This window comes from Myotis davidii, unplaced genomic scaffold (genome assembly GCF_000327345.1).
Source record: "Myotis davidii unplaced genomic scaffold, ASM32734v1 scaffold128, whole genome shotgun sequence".
Taxonomy (NCBI): Eukaryota; Metazoa; Chordata; class Mammalia; order Chiroptera; family Vespertilionidae; genus Myotis; species Myotis davidii.
The window spans coordinates 286,377-303,974 of record NW_006299719.1 but is presented as its reverse complement, the minus strand read 5'-3'; the positions used below and the strand labels follow the sequence as shown (position 1 = coordinate 303,974).

The following is a 17,598-nucleotide window of genomic DNA, read 5'->3' as shown; positions in this document are numbered from 1 at the left end:
AGCAACCAGAATGGCAGAACAACCAGAACAACCAGAAAGATCAGTGGCTATGACATGCAATGTGGCAGACAACTAGCGTAATCTGGGCCCTGATTGGCCCCTCCCACTGGCCGGTCCTGCCCCCAACAGCCCCCAACACCCCAATCGGGGGTGGGGCCAGCAGGCCAACCACCCACAGCAGGTCTGGCCTGATGGACCCCCATTGGAGCAGGCCGGCCGGACCCTACCCGTGCACAAATTTGTGCACTGAGCCTCTAGTATAAGTATATGCATATATATATATACAGAAGTATATATACTTTTTTAATTACATAAGTCTCAAGTTTAAAATTCCATAATACTAATATATACTTTTATATGCATATATTTACATAAGGCATTGATAATATGTGCTATCACTGAGGCAGGATTCTGTAGTATTAGGGACTCTATGCCTTTTCCATACTGTTTGTACCATTTACCTGATGTATTACTGAATTAAATAAATGAATACATTCCTTCAAACAAAACCCTTACTATATATGTTCCAACTAGGAAATAACATAATTTTATTTCACTCTGAACATTGCCAGAGGTGCAAAAACCATTCAGCATGTGTTATACTGGCTTCTGATTTTCAGAAAAATTAAAATTTAAGTCTCACACCATAAGACTGTGGCCAAAGGACTTCTCACAGTTTGACACACTGGGCAACAAAAGTTAATTAGAGATATTGAGAGAAAACACCAGGTTCCTCATTAAGGATGCCGAGACTATTTCTACTCAATAGCAAGGCAGTTATTCAATATGATGAATGGAATGAAAGAACTGGGTGAATTCAAAGGAGGTACAACTCAGTCAAGCAAGTTGTTTCATCAATAATTGGGCCCAGCTCCTAACACAAACTTCTCTCTCTCCTCTCTTCTCCTCCCCTCTTCTCTCCTCCTCTCCCCCTATTCTCTCCTCCTTTCCCCTCCCCTCCTCTTCTTTTTCAGAAAAATTAAAATTTAAGTCTCACACCATAAGACTGTGGCCAAAGGACTTCTCACAGTTTGACACACTGGGCAACAAAAGTTAATTAGAGATATTGAGAGAAAACACCAGGTTCCTCATTAAGGATGCCGAGACTATTTCTACTCAATAGCAAGGCAGTTATTCAATATGATGAATGGAATGAAAGAACTGGGTGAATTCAAAGGAGGTACAACTCAGTCAAGCAAGTCGTTTCATCAATAATTGGGCCCAGCTCCTAACACAAACTTCTCTCTCTCCTCTCCTCTCCTCCCCTCTTCTCTCCTCCTTTCCCCTCACCTCCTCTCCCCTCCTCTTCTTTTCTCTTCTCTTCTCTCTCTCTCTCTCTCTCTCTCTCTCACAAACACACACACACACATTCAGGAAACCTACAAGAGATGAAGCCCTGTGCTCAGGACTGTATTCCATGTGCCAAAGGAGATTCATTGTCTTTATTCATAATGCATTTTAAACTCAGAATACTTGGTCCTTTTCTTACCCCTCTTACTCATCTTACCCATCTTTCAGGTTCAGTTCAAAAACTGTATCCTATGTTAAATCTGATTTTTAGCACTTAATTCAGCTCCCTCTTCTGTCAATGGAAATCCTATTGCTCTTACAGTCCCCTACATAATTTAGCACAGAAGTTTCTAAAATTGATGTATGTTAGTTTAACTCCCCAATTGAATTGTAAATGATACAGATGGCCTATCTATAAGTTTAGGGAAGTGGACATGGTCTACTAACCCAAAATAGATCACACAGTCAAATAAATAGCACACCAACATGATCATAAGCTAGTTTACGGAAATCAAGTATGAATAAATTCATAAACCCAACATGAATATTATGCACAAACACCAAAGCCAGAATTTTAGGGAGGAAGGTAATGACAGTGTGATAGGAAAGAAGAGATAAAGAGTCACTCCTTCTTTTATTGAACAGGAGAAAGTTAAATTATGGATAATGCATAGTATAGAGAAGATGAATTATGTGGTTGTAATTTTGGTTTCCCAAATCTGAAGACACATATAATACCAAATGCACAACTGTAAAATAACAGAACTTTCTCCACTTATTGCAGGAGACTTTCCCTTCTATGCAAGGGAGACCTATGAAATATTAATGTCCATTACAAAGAAGTGTTTTAAGGAAGGAAATATTAAAAAATAAAGCACATGGAGACTATCAATTTGGGTGCCAATTTTTTTTTTACTTTAAATTTTGAGCAAATATTACTTAATTTCTTTTAATGTTCGGTAAGGATTTTAAGCTTTATCTTTTTTGACTATGACAGGAAGTATCCTGTGAAGAGTAAACAACAAATTACCAAAACATAAGGTAAGTAATAATTCACAGGGCCACAACTTTGCCAGCATGAAGGAACTGTTGTTCTTAGAGGCTTTCACCAAATATAAATACAAGACTTCCGGTCTGAAATAACTTCATAATAATCTGAATTCACAATTTCAGAGCATGCAAAGTAATGTCTATGCTTAAAAATCATGAAACCCAATGGCCTCTCAGATAAATTTTCAAGTAACTGAAATCAAAATGACAATATAGGTGTTGGAAAGCTTATATTTTAAGTCTAATTTTATCATGTCCAGACTTTTAAAAGTACAGCTGTAAGGTTTGCTGTCACTTTATCCATTTGGGTTCCTTTTCTCGGAGACACTATATATGGAATTTGGGCAAGCTCATACCCAGTAAGGGAGCCTGAGTGACAGCTTCCCGTCAGAATAGCAAGGCACCTCAAGTCATGCTTAAGTAACTGTCACACACACTATTTACATAATAATCCCTTATTGAACTAACCAAGCACTTAAAAACCCAATACACAATGTGGAAAAGATTTAAATTAAGTACCTATACTCAGATAAAATATATTTCTTCACTATGTTTTTCTCACAGGTCTAGCTGAAGAATAACCTTGGCATGGAAACCCTGCGCAATCATTACATTAGGGACAGCAATGAAAGTGGCAGGCTGGAGAGTGAAGCCAACCGTTCCAGGCCTTGCCCTCTGCTTCCTGTCATACCCTCTGTACTCTCAAGTCCTCTGTGGTTCTTGTTAGACTTGGTAACCTGGCTCCGCACTGCTGGTTTGCGAATGACTTGGAAATCCAAGAACAAGCTGCTGCTGCTAGCATGGCTCACAGAGTCCTCGTCTCACATCCTACAGCCCAGTCACAACCTGAGCACTGCACCCCAGGGCCCAGGCCCTCGGGAGCTGCCTGTGGCTCCCACCCCTGCTGGCCTCCCAGCTGTGCCCGCTCACTGGTCTTCTATTCCATCTGGACACAAACTACTTCTGGGGGAATGTCTCTCTTCCCATTCCCCCACCGAAAAAATTTACATTTAAACTATACCTAAGTGTTGACTGAGAGCTATTAAAAACCAAATCCTTTAAGTAGCAAAACTGCCAGAGCACAACAGTATGAAGAACATATGGCAATATGTATATTCTTCTGACACAGCTGTCTTTCTGATACAGGCATATGCTAATGAAGATAAGGATTAGCTTCTCCAAAAAGAGAAGATATGGGTCCCTTAGAAACATTGTAGTTGGAATCACAGTAAAGGTGAAGGGTCAGATGTCTATGCTGAATGAACCGTCAAGGACACCTTTAGCCAAGAATAAGAGATCCAAACAAAACTGGACACGATGTAATGTATAGTCCAGCTTCTCACCTCCCCACACCCCACCATTAGGCAACTAGTACTGCCCAGAGGCTCTGTGCCCCAGGTTCACCGCCTGGAGTTCTCTCCTGAAGGCAGAGCAGCAGATGATCATTAGCCTCACTTAATTCCCTTGACAAATCACCACAGGGAAAAAGGAAGTTCCACATGCTTATCACGCCTGTCAAACCGGAATCTCAAATGATCTGTTCAGCTTCACTCCCAAAGGTCTCTGCTCCGGCTTCTGAGGCATGAGAGCACGCCACGCACTCACACGCTGTGATTCACACAGAGATGCACAATCAGGTTCCCCTCTGAGGAAGGACTCCTGCCCGCTGTGGAGTGTGCTCACAGACAGCCTCTGGCCATATGCATCTTCAGGACCCACCACAGGCTCTTCACCCCAGGTCATGCCCTCCAGGACCGGAGGCAAACCAGGGACCGAGCCTGGGTTCCTAAAGGTGAGGCCACTGCAGTTACTCCAGACCCCTGGGTGGGGCAGTACACACCCCAGAGCTCCCTGCAGCATGGGCTGAGGCTTTGTGTGGTCTGGTGGCAGACTGACATCTCCCTCTGTAGAATCCCACTTCCTTGCCCTTCTCACAGATGTTGATCTCTCACAAAGAGCTTGCACCCCAAACTCCTTCTCAGCCTCTGGAGCCTCTGATCTGGAACACATGCCTCAGAGAATGTGATTCCCTTCCTCATTCTCTACCAAAATCACTCTCCTCCTCCAAGGTCCAGCTCAACACCTTCAAGAAGTATTTCTTGATCCTTCCAATGAGGAATAACAATTCATTTTACTGTCCTGAATTATGGTTGCAGCTCTACTTAGAAAGTCATTCATTTTTTTAGTCAAGTCAGTGGTTGAAATTTTAAATTTATTGAGGGCACAGTCGGTGTCTTACTCATTTCTGTATGTCCAAGTCTCTAACAGATAAGAGTTATGAATGAATGAATAAACTAATGCATGATATGGAATCTGCCTAGTCCTCTACTTTTTTCCTTCTCTATTATAACTGAAATGAAATCCTGCCAATATCTCATCGCCAATATTTCATACACATGCCCAGACCCCTCAACTTTCAGATAGATGTTATATCTAACCTCTGCTTTCAAATCTACCTAAGCAAATTTGCTTTGCTTGGTATATGCTTCTCCTATCTTTAAACCATCAAATAAAAGATGCAACCTTTGACAACATGATCCTACTTCTAAAAATTCTTCAAGACCCTCCTATTATGTGAAATACCCAGGGTATTGCCACCCAACTCCAGCTACCTCAAAATACTCTGGTTCCATTAGTTTAGGTATCTAACATGTGTCTAAAAATCATGCTCCATCAGAACAATGGTCAATTTTTAGGTTCCCTTAAGTCTCTCTCCAGGACTAGAATAATGTTCTGTCTATGGGAAATGCAAAATGTATATATTCTGTATTAATAGTACATGTATGTTCACAGAGTGATAGAAATTCAAGATGGAAAAGGACTCAGAGGTCATTTAGTCCAACTCCTCTGTAGGAATGCATCTCCTCTACAACATCCCTAATAAATGCCTCTTCACTCTCTCCTTGAACCTCTTCATGGTAGTGAACTTACCACCTCCCCGCAAAACTCTAGGTAAAAATGAATGCATCTTATTACATTTTAGACAGATTTCCCACCTTATATAATAATAGATATTTTCAGCTTTATGAAACCTACCAATTTGATTAGTAAGATCATATGACCTCAAATCTATGTTGTGTATAAGGAAACGGGGGGAAAGGCAATTATGGAACATGAAAGGCTTTCAGTTCTATTTACCTGTCTACCTACATGCTGCTTCTTTCCAGGAAGGATCTTAAATGAAATGACTTGAAACACCTGGATACAATAGAGTTATTAAAAATAAGAAATAGAAATCTAAAGTCCTGAAAAGAAATTCTTGACTCAAAGGCGAATGCAGTTGCTGGCACTGAAATTAAATGTATCCATTTGTGTTCTTCAAGTCTATATAAATGCAGAAATAAAGTGGATTATACCGTTCTTCTTATCTGACAGAAGGGATACTAATTCTCCATTAAATGGAATTTTTCTGAGTTTCAAGTAACAACAGGAACTTCTCATGTAGCATCTTATAAAAGCGATTTACTTCTTAGTTTCCAGGTGCATTCAATTTGCCCTCTAATGTACTGCCAGGAATAGTGCTGCTGAATACTCCCTTAGACAATCACAAATCTCACTACCTCAACTCAACATCAATCAACCTATTGAGAACAGGAGACAAAGCATGGGCCCTGGATAACAGCTTTCCAAAAGGGGCAGGGAAGACACTGAACTATCAAAATCACTTTTTTGGGTCAACGTTATGGGGCAATAGCTTCCATATTCCCAATTTTTAGTCTATGAGGAAAAATGAGAAACTGAATTCATCTCTCTGGTTGGCACAACCATCATTCCTTCACCTCTTTGGAAATAACTGCAGATGGGTGATCACAACACACAAAACAATGTCCTTGTGAACTGAGAGAGGCGTACAGAACATGGTGGATGGCAGGCAGGGAGCGCTGTCAGGGTCTGCCGGAATATCTGATAAGACTCCGGCTCTCTTAGAAGGAAAGTGACATTATGGAAGCAGAAGGTGTTATTAAAGCTGGCCTTGCTGCTAGAGCTAATAGGAAGAAACTGGAGTTTCTCGCTTGCTTCTTAAACACCCTAATTATTTTCCCAGAAAGGGCACTATAGAACCCTGCAGCCTCAAAGGTCACTGTGACTTCCTGTAGTTAAGCAATACTTTCCTGTTCTTGGATTGACGAGGAGGGGAGGTATAGCCACATACTGACCATTTCACCTAGCAGCACTAAAAGCCATAGGTAAAAATAAATTATTTTCCTCACCGTGATTATCACAGTGGTTTTGACTTTGCCTGGATTACCTGTTCCCTCATTAAATTCTACACAAAGAAATACAGAGAGCTCTCATCTCCTTGCCCACACATGAAGCCAGCCAGGCCTAGCTCTGCTTCTTTCTCTACAGCTCGAAAAGGCACCTGTAATCTGTATGCCATCTGCCCAAATGCGGCAGCTCATTTCTTCTTCTTTCTCCTCATCCTCCTATTATTATTGTTGTTGTCATTATTACTGTTGAAGAATCTGGATTATCCCTGAAAGCCCCTTGAGACCAATACACTAGATACAATTCTCACAAATTAGTTATTGTAAAATGAATGCAAATACACTAAGAGTAGCTTCCTTATTGAATGAGACTATTTGTACACCAGACAACAAAATGTACTCATGGTGTTACCATGAAGAGAATGTGAGAGGCAATGTGAAAATACTTATTCTAAAAAAGGCAGAGGAGCACCTTTAAATGAATGACCCAAAACAAATGAGCTGGGTTTTTAGAGCATTAGAATACACTGAGTAACCATTTGTTTAAAGCTGGGATAGTACAGTGACATAACAGTTAATGCTAATGTACTAGTACATGGTGATGGTTGGCAAGCGCAAATAAGCAGCTGATCATTATTCCTCATCACGGTTTATTATAGCACACAACTGCCAGAAATCAATGTCAAAGCCAACCACAAACCAGCTACCAACAGCATAAATTTCTCTTCATTTTTAGCTATTCTACCCTGCAAATCCCCTATTTGATTAGCAAGAAGCCTGGGAATAGAGGATAGATAACAAATAAAAATAAAAAGGCCTATGAGTTATTAGATAATTTTTAAATGCCACACAACTTTGGGGGAGAATCACCAGTTGAGACAAGTATATATTTCCCCAGAAGATTTTAAAATATTGTAAAGCGTGCATGCTGCATTGGTGAATGGCTGTCTCTAAGAAAGCTCTCTGCTTTTGGAAACTGAGAAGCACACATACCTGGCGTGCAAGAAGTTGGCATAGCAACTCTGCACTGCAGTTGTGAATCACAGAGTAAACAGGTACATAAAACAACAACCCGAGTGTGTTTTTTTCTCCACAAAGTGGTTAAATCTTGTAAAGCATTTTTTTACTTCTCTTTTTAAGAATTACAAACTCTTCACTCTAATAACTTAAAGCAGCTCATCTGCCAAACAGGAGAGGATAGTCATGGCTCATGGAAAGATTTATCCTGGTTAAATAAGATGACCTGTAGCCTAAAATTTTCCCCTTACAGTAGACATAATTCTCCACTGACTGAAAAATAGCACTAAAAAACAAGCTTTTCTGTATTTGTTAAAAAAAAATGTACTTCTAGGAAAAGAATTGCTTACCTCTTGGCAATAGGTCCCTTGAAATCTGGATCAAATGCTCTTGAATCACCTGCATTTAAAACAAATACCTTTTTAAGCATATAAGCCAATGAAGTGGAAAATAAATACACATAAAATATGAATTTAAAAATCTATATCTTGGCTAGTCTACTGCTCAGTGCAGTAATGAATTCATTCTTCTGTCCAGTGAGACTTCAGTTATGCCTTGGTTACAACTGTCAATCTTTTTTCCTCTTTCCAACTAGAAGCAAGACTAAAAAAGAGTTGCTAAGGACTATATTCTATACAATCTGTACACACACCCTCTCACTTGTATGAGTTGCAACATTATAGAGTGCATTCCGAGTAGTTCTGAAGCCCTTCCAGCCTGCAGAACTGTCTTACCACCTGCCATGGCCAAGTATTGCTGAGTATTTGTGAGGTGCACAGTAAAATAGACATGTCTGTCTATCCCAGTCCTTTCAGTAGATTAGGCTTTGCTTCAAGAAACTGGAATATTTGCCCTAACCGGTTTGGTTCAGTGGCTAGAGCATCAGCCTGCGGACTGAAGGGTCCCAGGTTCGATTCTGGTCAAGGGCATGTACCTTGGTTGCAGGCACATCCCCAGGAGGGGGTGCACAGGAGGCAGCTGATCGATGTTTCTAACTCTCCATCCCTCTCCCTTCCTCTCTGTAAAAGATCAATAAAATATATTATTTTTTTAAAAAAAGAAACTGGAATATTAGTCACTGTTGTCCCTGCCATGTTAGCTGTATGACAAATACAAGTCATTATTATCCTTTATAATAAAAGGCTAATATGCAAATCAGGACATCCCCTGAGGACTCCCAGACTGTGAAAGGACACAGGCCAGGCTAAGTAACCCCCACCCCTGAGTGCACGAATTTCGTGCACCAGGCCTCTAGTAATACATAAATAGCCATTTTTATTGATTTTTTTTTATATCTACCACTAGATTTCATGCATCTGGGGCTATGCCCTAGTCCAGTGATGATGAACCTATGACACATGTGTCAGAGGTGACACATGAACTCATTTTTTTGGTTGATTTTTCTTTGTTCATTTAAATATATAAAATAAATATCAAAAATATAAATCTTTGTTTTACCGTGGTTGCAAATATCAAAAAATTTCTATATGTGACACAGCACCAGAGTTAAGTTAGGGTTTTTCAAAATGCTGACACGCCAAGTTCAAAAGGTTCTCCATCACTGACCTAGTCATTCATTGTTGCATCATGATTTAATCATCTTTAAACACTACAAGGTACATAGGGAACAGCTTTTTTCCCCCCTACACATGGACTATTTGGGCAAACCCAGTAATAACTTCTATAATTTTTGGCCAAAGGTACACATTTGCAACCCATAACCCACCCTAAACACTACCGCCCCCTCCTCTACGACTTTGCCCCTGTGTGAAAGCCTGGTACCGAATTAAGGATAGAATTTCAAAACGGGACTGAAGAAAGACCTCCTCAACCCCCATCCTATCTTTGCCTATACTCTATGGGGAAATTAGGCTGAAGACTCAGAGCCCTCTAGAACGTAATCACAGGCTGATGGCTAAACAACAGGAGGGAAAGGACAGACTTGCAAGAGAAATCCAGTCCAATTGCAGTCAGCAAATATTCATAAAGCACCTAGTGTACTCTGAGAGCTATGAGAGCACACAGAGGTCTAGGCATGGCTCCTATCTTGGAGACCTTACAACTGGTGGGGCAAGATCCACATACTGATTCAGTCAACAAATATTTTTTGAGAACCTTTATATATCAGTCCCTATGTTATAATACATGAATGTGACTATGCTATCTACACTAATAAAAGAGAAACATGGTAATTGGCGTACGACCGCTACCCTTTTCATTGGCTAATCTGTGAGATATGCAAATTAACTGTCAGCCAAGATGGCGGCCGGCAGCCAGGTAGCTTGAAACTAACATGAGGCTTGCTTGCCTCAGTGAGGGAGGAAACCAACGTTCCCCGCCTGTGGCTGCAGGCCTCTGAATGGGCAGTTTAAGAAACTCTGTAACAAATACCACCGGACTTCAGCCAGCAGATTCGCAACATTGTAAGCAAAGGCCAGAAACCTACTTTCAGCCACGGAGGCCTAAGAGCTCGAGCCAAGCCTCAAGCTAAAGCTGGCCCAGAATTTAAAAAAAAAAAAAAAGGAAGAAAGGAGCGGTTGGGAGCTTCAGTTCCCCGCCAGCCTGAAAACAGCCCTCAGCCCCTCACCCAAACTGGCCAGGCACCCCAGTGGGGACTCCCACCCTGATCCAGGACACCCTTCAGGGCCAACCAGCCGGCCCCCCCCTTGCACCAGGTCTCTTCCCTATATAGTAAAAGGGTAATATGCCTCCCAGCACCGGGATTAGCGGAGCCATGAGGCCTCCCGGCACCGGGATCACCGTGACAGGGGGCAGCGCCCAAACCCCTGATCGCCCTGCGGCTGGGTGTGTGACAGGGGGCGGGGCCACAACCTCCCTATCCACCCTGCTCTGTTCGTGACAGGGTAAGGAACCCCAACTTCCTGATCTACCCTGCTCTGTGCCTGATAGGGGGGAGCTCCCCAACCCCCCCCTCCATGGGCCCTGCTCTGTGTGTGACGGGGGCAGCACCCCAAACCCCTTTTAGGCCCTGCTCTGTGAGTGACGGGGCAGTGCCCCAACCCCGATTGGCCCTGCTCTGTGCATGACAGGGGGCGGCGCCCCACCTCTCCAATCGGCCCTGCTCTGAGCCCGACCAGGGGCTGCACCTAGGGATTGGGCCTGCCCTCTGCCGCCCGGGAGCAGGCCTAAGTCAGCAGGTCGTTATCTCCCGAGGGGTCCCAGACTGCGAGAGGGCACAGGCCGGGCTGAGAGACCCTCCCTCCCTCCCGAGAGCACAAATTTTTGTGCACCGGGTCTCTAGTATAAAATAATTAATAAAGTACTAAATTATGTGGTATTGGCCTTTAGTGTTACAAGAATTCTAAGAAAGTAGGTTTCATCAAGGACTTGAGGAGTCAAGAGGGTTTCATTCTGGAAATGAGGGAGAGAGAGAGAGACAGAGAAAGCGAGAGAGAGAAAGAGAGAGAGAGAGAGAGAGAGAGAGAGAGAGAGAGAGAGAGAGAGACTAGGACTGGAATGAAACAAAAGGGAAAGGAGAAACATTCTGGGAGGGTGAAACCAGACCTCTGTTAAATTCAATAACTATTTATTGATCACCTGTTATGCGCTCTGCATTAAAGGAGGCACTTCAGGAGATACAAGGCTTAGTGAAACAGTTTCTGTCTTCAGCAAGCTAACAAACTGGTGAGCAGGGATAGAAATAATAAAAGTCCACAAATCACTATAATACAAGGAAGATATGATAAGAGGGATACATAAAATGTGTTAAGAGAGTTTTATGGAAGGAAGGTCACATTCAGTTAAGATTAGTCAGGAAGGGTTGCTAGAGCCACAGTATTTTGAGACAGGTAAAGGTTAGCCCTGGAAAGATGAAGAAAGTCACAGAGTTAGGAATGAATATCACGTTCGTGGGGATGGTGAAATGATCAGCCTGAATGGAGTACTGAATAATGGGATGGTGGGGAGGGGGGCAGGTAACGCTGAATAGATAATGTGAGATCCGACTACAGCAAGCCTAAAACTAGGGATGGAAATTGCTTTATACATCTTAGGCCAGAAGGAGCCATAGGAGGATTTGAACAAAGGGATGACATGGTAGAAGCCATGCTTAAGGAAGAGCAATCAAGCAGCAGTATGCAAGTTGTATTACAAAGTGCGAAGTCAAGGAGACCAACAAGGAGTCTACTGCAATAACAGAGGTCAAGTAAGGTGAGTGTGGAAGTAATAGAATGAGAGATTCAAGGTTCATCGCAGCGTGGTCAGGTGGCTTAGGGATCAGTAGTAGTGGTGCAGGAGTCAGACTGTTCTCTGTCACTTACTATCAGACTTCTCTGAGTTTCAGTTTCCATGTTTGTAAATAGTGTTTACAATAGTACCTGTGTCATAAAGTTGTTAGGAAAATTAAATGAATTAATAGCTGCAAAAGTGCTTAAAACAATGACTGGTGCTTAAGCCCCCAATGTTCATTATTAGTCATATAATTACATGAAAAGATAAAAAGAACATGATGACTGTTAAGATGTGCAGTGTAAACCACACCTGAAACCTATATGACCATCTTAATCAGTGTCATCCCAATTTAACTTAAAAAAAATAAAAGACAGAGTCAAAAATGACTTCAAATGAAAGGACTAAAGACCTAGAAATTGTGATTCTCAACCACTTCTGGTCCATTTCCTTGGTTTAAGGAAAGACTGATGCTATTAAAACAGTTGGGAACAATAAAGGGTGGAAGTAATTATAAAGTTGTTATAAGAAAAAGAGGCCCTGACCGGTTTGGCTCAGTGGATAGAGCATCGGCCTACAGACTGAAGGGTCCCAGGTTTGATTCCGGTCAAGGACATGTACCTTGGTTGTGGACACATCCCCAGTAGGGGGTGTGCAGGAGGCAGCTGATCAATGTTTCTCTCCCATTGATGTTTCTAACTCTCCCTCTCCCTTCCTCTCTGTAAAAATCAATAAAATATATTTTTTTTAAAAAGAAAAAGAGCATATCTTGATTTTTCTCTTTTTAAATTTTTAAAATTTTTAATGTATCTTTCTCATTGAAAGTATTATAGATGTTCTCCCTTTTTTCCCCATTGACCCCCGCCCCCGGCGCCTGCCTCCCCTCCACCAGGCCTCCACCATTCTAGTGTCTGTGTCCATGAGTTATGCATATATGCATATAAGTTCTTCAGTTAATATCTTCCCATCCCCTACCCCCACTTCACCCCCCGCCTTTTCTCTGAGATTTGTCAATCTGGTCCATGCTTCTATGTCTCTGGATCTGTTTTGTTCATCAGTTTATTTTGTTCATTTGATTCCACATATGAGTGCAATCATGTGATGCTTCTCTTTCTCTGACTTATTTCACTTAGCATGATACTCTCCACGTCCCTCCATGCTGTCTCAAAGGGTAAGAGATTCTTCTTTTTTACAGCTGCATAGTATTCCATGGTATAAATGTACCACAGCTTTTTTTATACACTCATCTACTGATGGGCACTTGAGCTATTTCCAGATCATAGCTATTGTAAATAGTGCTGCTATGAACATATGGGTACATATGTTCTTTCTGATTGGTGTTTCCAGATTCCTAGAAGTAGGAACAAGATTTTTTCTCTTTTTAAGTTTTAAATGACATCCAATTGAAAAGTCCAGCATTCAACTGCAGTTAAGAAACTGGACCCTTGGGTCAAGTCTTGAGATAAATATTTGAAAGTCAATAAATTTATATCATGAAAAAGTGACGAGCTGCATAAAGAAGAACACCAGATCTGTCGGGTATGCAGAGTAATGTTATAATAACAATAACATTTAACACGTTTTTAGCATTAACTGCTAAGCATTGTACTAAATGCTTTTATGCATTATTTTGTTCACTTGACACAATAATCTTATTAGATAGGTAGACTGGAAACTATTATTAGCCTCACGTTACATATGTAAAAACATGCATGGAGAGGCTAAGGAACATGTCGACAGCCACACGGTTGATAAATGATCCACCTGGGACCCACACCAGCCAGTCTCACTGCAGCACAACAGGTCCTGCTGTTGCACCCTATGAAGCCAACATTGGTTCCTACTCTAGGGGGAAGTGTGTCAAATGTTTCCTGTTGGAGACAGTCCATATATACTCCAGTGCCAAGTTCTCTGACACATTGTCAGCTTCTCTTTGTCTGACTGCTTGTCGGACTCAGCCTCCCAGCAACAAATGCATTTCAGGGTGTCTAATCCCCCTTCCTCTGGGAGCTGACCTCCTCTCTAATCCACAGGAGTGAGTCTCCAGCAGCCAAGTTTCTCCCATGTGCCTGTGCCCTGGCAATCTCTGACTGGGTCTGGTTTGGACAGGAGACTCAAGCTGGGCCACTCACTCCTGGCCACTCTATCTCTCTATCCCAGGAATTTAGAATTAGAATGGGCAGTGAGTTAGTCAGTGGAAGATTAGAACTGCCAAATATAAAGCTTGAAGGTCAGAAGAGCAGAGAAAGCTGGCTTTCAGAAATCACTGAAGCAAATAGATGCAGAGATGGAAGTCCTGGTGGACCTTAGCTTCCTGTTGCAGTGCCTAGCTGAGGCCCAGGGATCAGCTTCATGAGACACCTACATCCTTTCACGGAAGTCTCATTTATTTATTTATTTATTTATTTATTTATTTATTTATTTTGCTAGTTCACATCGGTTACGGGCAGCTGAAGAGTCCTACAAATATACTCACCCTATATAGCTCAACTTAAGTTTCAACAATTCATTTTAACAACATTTATCATATTCTTGCAATAAACAGGTGGTGGGGATTCAAGGAGAATTCTTGAGCCTACGTCTGCTTTCATGAAGCTCCTAATTGAATAACAAATATATACACAAGGCTATACTTTCAGCACTATGAGGCTGCCATGATAGAGACAGGCAGAGGGTGCCATGGGGCACAGAGGGGCTCATAAATGGATAGGTGTCCCGTCTCAGCTTCTGGCTGACACTGAGCTTGGGCGTCACTTTCTACCAACCTTCTGGCCTGGTGCCCTTCACTCTGATGTGGAACATAGTGCTGGTGTTCTTTTTTTTTTTTTAATATATTTTTTATTGATTTTTTACAGAGAGGAAAGGAGAGAGATAGAGAGTTAGAAACATCGATGAGAGAGAAACATCGATCAGCTGCCTCCTGCACATCCCCCGCTGGGGAAGTGCGCGCAACCCAGGTACATGCCCTTGACCGGAATCGAACCTGGGACCTTTCAGTCCGCAGGCCGACGCTCTATCCACTGAGCCAAACCGGTTTCGGCGGTGCTGGTATTCTTGCTGGTCCAGGTTTCAGTTCCTCAAAACTAGCTGAACACTAAAATATCTCAGAACTTTTTTGAGGGGGGTATAAGTTTCCACCACCTTCACACCAAATACGACATTTCTGTAGGTCTGGGATGCATCTGGAAATGTGTATTTTTTAAAAGTCCCATCAGATACTAGTAATTCTGATGCACAATCAGACTTACAGAGCAATAGGCTACTTGATTTGTTCTGAATTTCAATTTTAACCTCTTTCTTAGTTCATACATAGACCTTAATTCTAGCTGTACATAACAGAGCAAACCTGATGGAATGAGAGGAAAGCAGGCTGTCATGATGTGTATGAGCTTTAGGAAACACCACAATTAAGGACAAGAGGTAAAATGAAACAGTTATAGAAAAAGAAAGAGAAAAGTGACATTTAAAAAGCCAAAAATTTCAAGAAACAAGGAAGATTAAACGTTTCTCCCCAAAAATGATTATTACATGAATGCTTACTTGTAGCAGGGACTGTGCTAAGTGCTTTCTACTCGGATATGCCTTTTGCATAATTCCACATGGAAAAAGGTGAATTTTATGCCCCTTGGACTGTGTAAACAATAGCAGTGATATATAGAGATAGATAGATGATAGCTAGATAGATAGATAGATAGATAGATAGATAGATTGAGATGGGCATGTAATGCCCCCAATAATTCTGTGATGTATATCATTATTACCATTCCAATTTACAGATGAGGAAGTTGAGGCACAGAAGGGTCAGCAAATTTGCCCTAGCCCACTCAGTTAGCGAGAGGTAGATGTGGAATTGGAAGGCAGGCGATCTGACCCCAAAGGCTGTGTTGAGCCACTGGGCAGTAAATTCCTTTTTAGTGGTCTTAGGGAAATTCCACAGATGAGTGGGGAGAGGAGGCAGGTTGAAAAGGATTAGAAACTTTTACTGGTCCCATAATTATTCGCTTTTCACATTAAAGATAGACTAAACTGGTTTAAAAGTATCTAGGGTGGCTTTCAATTTTGGTGTGATTTGCAGCTCACCAAGTGAAAAAGCAGATTGCATTGTAAGTGAAACACTATTGTCAAATCTGTCTGAAAGCTGACACATTCTGACTGTAAATCCTGGCTGCCTTATAGTTCAGTTGAAAATACAATAAAACCACAGAGCAATGGTAAGATTTAGCTGATTCCATATAGTAATGACAGCTGGAAAGTGATGACTTCAGCCTGCCCCATCTGCTAGCAGAATTTGTATTGTTATGCAAATTTTTATTTCCTAAAATCAATACAGGGCATCGCTTTTTCAGAGGCCCTCATAGGCTCTAATTGTTTCTCTGGAATAAACAGACTGAGGGGCCAGCTAAATGAAAAAGCCACAACACTTCACTGTCATATAGCGCAACTAGCTGAATATAATTCATATCTCTTATTTAAAGAAAAAGGAAGATAATTAGAATTAGGTAATCATGTAAAAGCTTCTTAAGTTCACATGACTGTTGTTGTTTTTTTCTCTTTTTAGCTCCATTTTTCTTTTACTTTTAAAAAAATATTTATTGTTGAAAGTATTGTATATGTCCCTCCTTTTCCCCCATTGACCCCTTCTAACAACCCTCACCCCCACCTCAGGCCTTCACCAACTTATTGTCTGTGGCCATGGATTATGCCTAAATGCATACAAGTTCTTTGGTTAATCCCCTCCCACCCACCTCACATGACTCTTGATCACCAAAACTATGACAATAGAATCACTAAAATCAATCATGATAGACAGTGACACATTTGTTATTGTGAGTAACCATTTGTATTGAACTCATACAATGTAATTATTCTTACTGGAAATAATTTATAAAGGCTAAAGAAAATAGTCCAGGTAATTAATTCAATTCATGGGTACAGATTTCACACGACTGCTGAATGCGAACGTCAAGATAAAGCAGCCAGTCGAGCCTGAGAGACTCTTCTCTTTGAAAGCAATCTGTTTCTCAAAGAAAATGACAATGTAACTACCATTGATTTTTTATCATAAAAAGCAGAAATCTGAAACATTTCATTTCATTCTTTTAATATATTCTCCTTCAGAGAATCTAATGTGACTGGGAGAGCAAAAGGAGAATTAAAGTGGGGCAGACAAGTATTTTAGGACTTACTAGTAGAGCTAGCAAGTCAGATAACTTTCCAACAAGCATGGAAATTTGGTGAGACATAAAATTAAGCCTTGCTTTAATATTCAACAACACCCGGTGGAGAATTGTAAATAATTAAATACGTGTTTTACTTTATTTTTCAAATGTGTTTATGATTTTGTGTCTAGAAATAAGGACATTGCCACTTCACCCAAGGAAAGGGTTTAAGTGACTGCTTACTTGTAGCAGGAACTGTAGTCTCAACAAAAGGATAAGAAGCCATGTTCTTCACTGTGGAGGAAATTGAAGCAGTCATCAAAAAGCTTCCAGCAGCCAAAACCTGTTTGGCTCAGTGGATAGAGCGTCCGCCTGCGGACTGAAGGGTCCTGGGTTCGGTTCCGGTCAAGGGCATGTACCAGGGTTGCGGGCACATCCCCAGTGGGAGATGTGCAGGAGGCAGCTGATCGATGTTTCTCTCTCATCGATGTTTCTAACTCTCTATCTCTCTCCCTTCCTCTCTGTAAAAAAATCAATAAAATATATTTTAAAAAAAAAAGCTTCCAGCAAACAAGCCCGAGGCCAGACGGCTTCACAGGGCAGTTTTACCAAATATTCACAGAAGAATTAAAACCTATCCTCCTGAGACTATTCCAAAAAACTCAAGAGGAAGGAACTCTACCAAG

The 17,598-nt window shown here is 41.4% G+C and overlaps 1 protein-coding gene across 1 annotated transcript in view; it reads right to left on the bottom strand.

The window, feature by feature from the left end:
• The window catches only part of SLC44A5 (solute carrier family 44 member 5), a 152,260-nt gene that overhangs the window by 114,111 nt on the left and 20,551 nt on the right, over window positions 1-17,598 (bottom strand). The window contains exon 3 of the mRNA XM_015571888.1: window positions 7,916-7,964. Within this exon, the coding sequence (XP_015427374.1) occupies window positions 7,916-7,964 (49 nt within the window). The remainder of the gene's footprint in view (window positions 1-7,915; window positions 7,965-17,598) is intronic.